We start from the raw sequence: 4,763 nt of genomic DNA, 5'->3' as shown, positions 1-4,763 counted from the left end.
ATTAGTGACACATATCACCAACTTCCAGGGAGTATGAGACCACTCATTCCCTTGTTTGGCATCTTTTAAGGATGTGACACCACTGGGATGATTTCTGGAAAAGCCACCGTAAACACCATATCCTTGTCTTCATGATTGAATTCATGTCAATCGAGGAACACACTAACAAGGAAAATTATTACAGCAGCAGCACCAAGAAGGAGACAAACCAGGGGATGTTGTCCACTGTAAAGAAGATAGCTATGTGGGAGGGAATAGTAAGACATATCCCAAAAAGGCAATCAATATCTGAGCTGAGACCTGAGCTATGAAAAGCAGGCAATCTCAGAAAAAAATCCCAGGGAAGAGTGTTATCATCTTAGTATTACAAGTATAAGATTGTCCAGAATGTTAGAAGAAAGAAAAGGAGGCCAGGCTAGCTGAGATGGGACCATCAAAGGGGATAGTGGCTTTAGATAAAGTTGGAGAGTTGAGATGAAGCCAGCTCCAATAGGGTCATATAGGCCAGGGGTTAGAGATGAGATTGTTTTCCCGCTAAATGCAATGGGAAGCTGAAGAAGAGTTGGAAGCAGAAGTGGTAGGATCTCACTTAGGTTTATAAAAGGTTCTCTAGGCTGCTGTGTAGTGAATGGATCATATGATATGGGGGTGAGAATGAAAGTGAGGTGAACAGGGAGGTCAGTGGAGTCATCTGGACAGTGAGACCACTTACTCTAGGATGGTGACAGTGCAGATGGACTGACATCGGAGATATCTTCCAGAGTGGACAGATCTTCCTCATGGTCCAACTTCCCTTCTGGAATGCCAACCTCGTAGTCCTGTTCTGCTGCAGGATCTTTGCACAGGGTGCCCCCTGTCTAGTCCCAGCTGTCTGCTGATCTCGCTTTTGGGTTCTGTTCATTGAGTTCTCTACTTTGAACTTAGGGTTTCTTGCTTACTAGGCTAGCATACTACCACTTGAATTACTCCTCCTACATTTCTTTTTGTTGGTTAGTTAAAAAATGTAGTCTTTCCGACTTTTCTTCTCCCAGGTTGGTCTCAGGACCATCTGATCCCAGACTCCTGAGTAGCTGGGATCACAGATGTGAATCACTGGCAGCTGGTTGGGCCCTTGGTTTTGTTTGTTGCTATATTCCTAGTACCTGACATATTGGGGCTTGTAGGGAGCCAGAGCTTCTATTGGATGGTTGCTTTCTTTTGCTGCTCCTAGCTTCTTCAGTGAGCCTGCAAGAAAGAGAAGCAGCTGAGGTACCCAGAGAAGCTGGGTCTGAAGATCCCACCAGTTCCTTCCAGGGCTTAGTGACCCCAGACAAGTGCTAGGAAGCCTGCTGGACATACCATGAAGCAGGGACTGGAGACAGAAGCAAGCCCTCTTGTGAGCATAACCTTGTACCTCCATTGCTTTGTTCCGCATCCTCCCTCTCTTTAGATTCTCATCAGTACCACAGTTACTTCCAAGAGACAGATAGCTATCATTCCAGATTTACAAAGTGCTAAGTGAAGCTCAGGCAAAGATGATTGCACAAATTCATCTAGATTCCACTCTAAGTTGGAGGGGGGGGTCTCTTTAGGCCAGATAGTGGGGGTCAGGTCCTTACAAAAGGATTGAGCATGCTCAGCACAGTGCAAGATATGACAAGCCCTGGGGAAATAGATCACCCAGTTGAAGAGGCATCTCAGCCTACATTCCAGCCATGGCACTGGACACTGGGCAAGGGAAACATGCTGGACAAATTGAGCAGGGTCCGAGTTTGGAGGCGGTGCTATAAAGTCTTAGCAGCCAGTCCCAATTTCTGTAAGACTTGGCTGAGTTTCTCAGCGTTCAGAGCAGATGGATTGGATCCATGATCTTCTGAGCAACATTCAGGCTCAAGACTGGCTGAGTGTCACCAAGATTGGCTGGGTGTCATCACGTGGCCATTTGGCTCAGGCTGACCACTTAGTTTAACTGTCTCTCCTGCTCTTCTCTGCCCCTGGCTCTGGTTTTATACCATCCTTTCCGTCTCTTCGGATGTATCTTTCGCAGTCTCTTTATCTCCCCTCTATTGGTGCTTCTGCCCTATTGCTTTGAGTCTGTCCAAAAATCTGCCTCAGATGTGATTTCCCTCCCCCCCCCCCCCCGCCCCCAACCCCGGAGCCCTAGTCCTGGATTCTCCACAATTAGGGGACAGACTGGGGGCCAAAGTCAGCTCGGAGATGAGAGTGCAGCTTTCTTTGCAGACGCTGGAGTAGGGTGCAAATGCTGGAAAGATTTGGAAAGGGTAAGGAGAGCCAAGTGCAGTCCCGTTGGGCTGCCACTTTGCTTCTTTCGTGGCTTAGGGAGCGGCCACAGAGCGCACAAGCACTAATGGGGAGGGGGGGGGAGGCGGAGAGACACTCCTCTGGGGACCCCAGGCTCCGCCCTACTCTGATCCAATTGGCCTCGGGCTCCCCCCGCCCCCAGCAGTCCGCTCCAGCTCCCGGGCGTTAAGGCCACCACAGATAAATAGCCCAAGGCTCCTGGCGCGAATCTAGGGGTGAGGAATCCCCAATACACTGTGACCCTTCCCCTTGCCTACACGTCCAGCCCGACCAGCCAGGGCGGTGCGGAGGACAGTCGGGTGTGCATTCAAACCCTCGGCATTTTGCCATTCAACTGCCAGTGCTCCCGGGGAGTGGTGGAAAGTTTCTACAACTCTCTCTCCTCGGCTTGGGCTGGGCGAAGCCGGGACCGCGCTGCCACCCACTGGGATATGGAGCTACTGTCACCACCGCTCAGAGATGTAGATTTGACGGGTCCCGACGGTTCTCTCTGCTCCTTTGCTGCAGCAGACGACTTCTATGACGACCCGTGTTTTGACTCCCCCGACCTGCGCTTCTTCGAGGACCTGGACCCGCGCCTTGTGCATGTGGGCGCGCTCCTGAAGCCCGAGGAGCACTCGCACTTCCCGGCCGTGGTGCACCCAGTCCCCGGAGCTCGCGAGGACGAGCACGTGCGTGCGCCCAGCGGGCACCACCAAGCCGGCCGCTGCCTACTGTGGGCCTGCAAGGCGTGCAAGCGGAAGACCACCAATGCCGACCGCCGCAAGGCTGCCACCATGCGAGAGCGGCGCCGCCTGAGCAAAGTCAACGAGGCCTTCGAGACGCTCAAGCGCTGCACGTCCAGCAACCCCAACCAGAGGCTGCCCAAGGTGGAGATCCTGCGCAACGCCATCCGCTACATCGAGGGCCTGCAGGCGCTGCTGCGAGACCAGGACGCCGCGCCGCCGGGCGCCGCCGCTTTTTACGCACCCGGCCCGCTGCCCCCAGGCCGAGGTGGCGAGCACTACAGCGGCGACTCGGACGCGTCCAGCCCGTGTTCCAACTGTTCAGACGGCATGGTAAGGCCGGGACCCCAGGAGGGCCGAGAAGTGAAGGCAGCTTTCTTTCGGGATAGGCGTTCCGGAGCGAGGGAACTGGCCCGAGGGGAGTGGGGGGGGCGGGGGGAGCCTTTCCTAGGGGTCGATTGAGTAGCCTAGCGCTTTAGAAGCACGCGGGACCGAGGCTTCCGCCCGATCGGGGAGGGGCGGGGGACGGTGTTAGCATAGTGCTGCACAACATGCAAGTTAGCCATCTCCCCAGTGTACCCTCATTTCCAAAATGCACATTGGTCTTTCTGGGCGATCGTTTGCCCCCATTTTGGCCCCTGTATGCTTCCACGCTCTAGTCACGCCCGTTCCAACCTGACATCCACCACATCATAAGGAAGAACTTGGGGAGGCGGGGAGGGGACGGCTAGCTAGAGGGACTGGTGCCCCGGCCCCTGCCCCCCCCCCTCCGCGAGGTCCCGCGGAGCTCACCCTGTCCCTTCCCTGCCATTAGCAGGTGGAATACAACGGTCCCCTGAGTGGCGCCCGGCGGCGGAACTGCTACGACGGCACCTACTACAGCGAGGAGCCCAACGGTGCGTATTCCAGCCCGTGAGCCGACCCAAACTCCCTGCCGTCGAGTCCCCCCCCCGCCCTCCCCAAACCACAGGGCAGCCCCCACCCCGGAAGCCCGAACTTTTGTTGGATGGTTCCGGACTGTCTCTGTTAAAAGTCTTCTACTACCCCCCCCCCCCACATACCCACTCAAGGCACAAAGCCCAAGAGTGGAGAGCCCCGCCATGGCTTCCCCTGGTCCCCCCCCCCCCTCACCCCGCCACCCCCTAACCTCCTCCGCTGATAGATCCGCCCTCCCCCTCGCAGAACCCAGGCCCGGGAAGAGAGCGGCTGTGTCGAGCCTGGATTGCCTGTCCAGCATTGTGGAGCGCATCTCCACCGAGAGCCCCGCGGCGCCCGCGCTCCCGCTCGCCCCCGCCGCCGCCGCCGCCGACGCCACGCACGAATCGCCTCCAGCCCAGCAAGAGGCGACCGCCCCCGGCGAGGATGAGCCCGGCGGCGCCGGCCCCGCCTCGCCCGACGCCACCCCGCGGTGCCCTGCGGGCGCCAACCCCAACCCCGTCTACCAGGTGCTGTGAGGAGCGGGCGGCCGGACTGCCCGCCCGCCCGAGGCTCGGTGCGCCCCAGCTCCCCGGCCTCCAAAGCCAACCGCGCTTTAAACAAGCGAGGCCTCCGAGGAACCCGAGGTGTTCTCACTCCCGGACCCCCGCAGCCCCCCCCCCCCGCCTCCTCCCCCAAACCAGGGCGCAATCCCCGCTAGGTTCCTCCCGGAGCACTCTTCTCGGAGCCCCCCTGCCGTGCCACTCGGGCTCTCTCCGCGATCCAGAGCGGGTCCTGGCGGGGAAGACACTCCCTCCCTGT

General features: G+C 57.7%; 1 protein-coding gene across 1 annotated transcript; it reads left to right on the top strand.

Moving 5' to 3' along the window:
• Positions 1 to 2,732: 2,732 nt before the first annotated feature.
• Myod1 (myogenic differentiation 1) lies at positions 2,733 to 4,480 on the top strand. Its single transcript, XM_070032062.1, has 3 exons — positions 2,733 to 3,359; positions 3,844 to 3,922; positions 4,209 to 4,480. The coding sequence occupies exons 1-3, from the start codon at positions 2,733 to 2,735 to the stop codon at positions 4,478 to 4,480; spliced, it is 978 nt and encodes a 325-aa protein (XP_069888163.1).
• Positions 4,481 to 4,763: the final 283 nt, after the last annotated feature.

This window comes from Dipodomys merriami, unplaced genomic scaffold (assembly GCF_024711535.1).
Source record: "Dipodomys merriami isolate MVZ:Mamm:240054 unplaced genomic scaffold, mDipMer1.0.p SCAF_21, whole genome shotgun sequence".
In the NCBI taxonomy this organism is placed as follows: domain Eukaryota; kingdom Metazoa; phylum Chordata; class Mammalia; order Rodentia; family Heteromyidae; genus Dipodomys; species Dipodomys merriami.
This window is presented reverse-complemented; position numbering and strand designations above follow the sequence as displayed.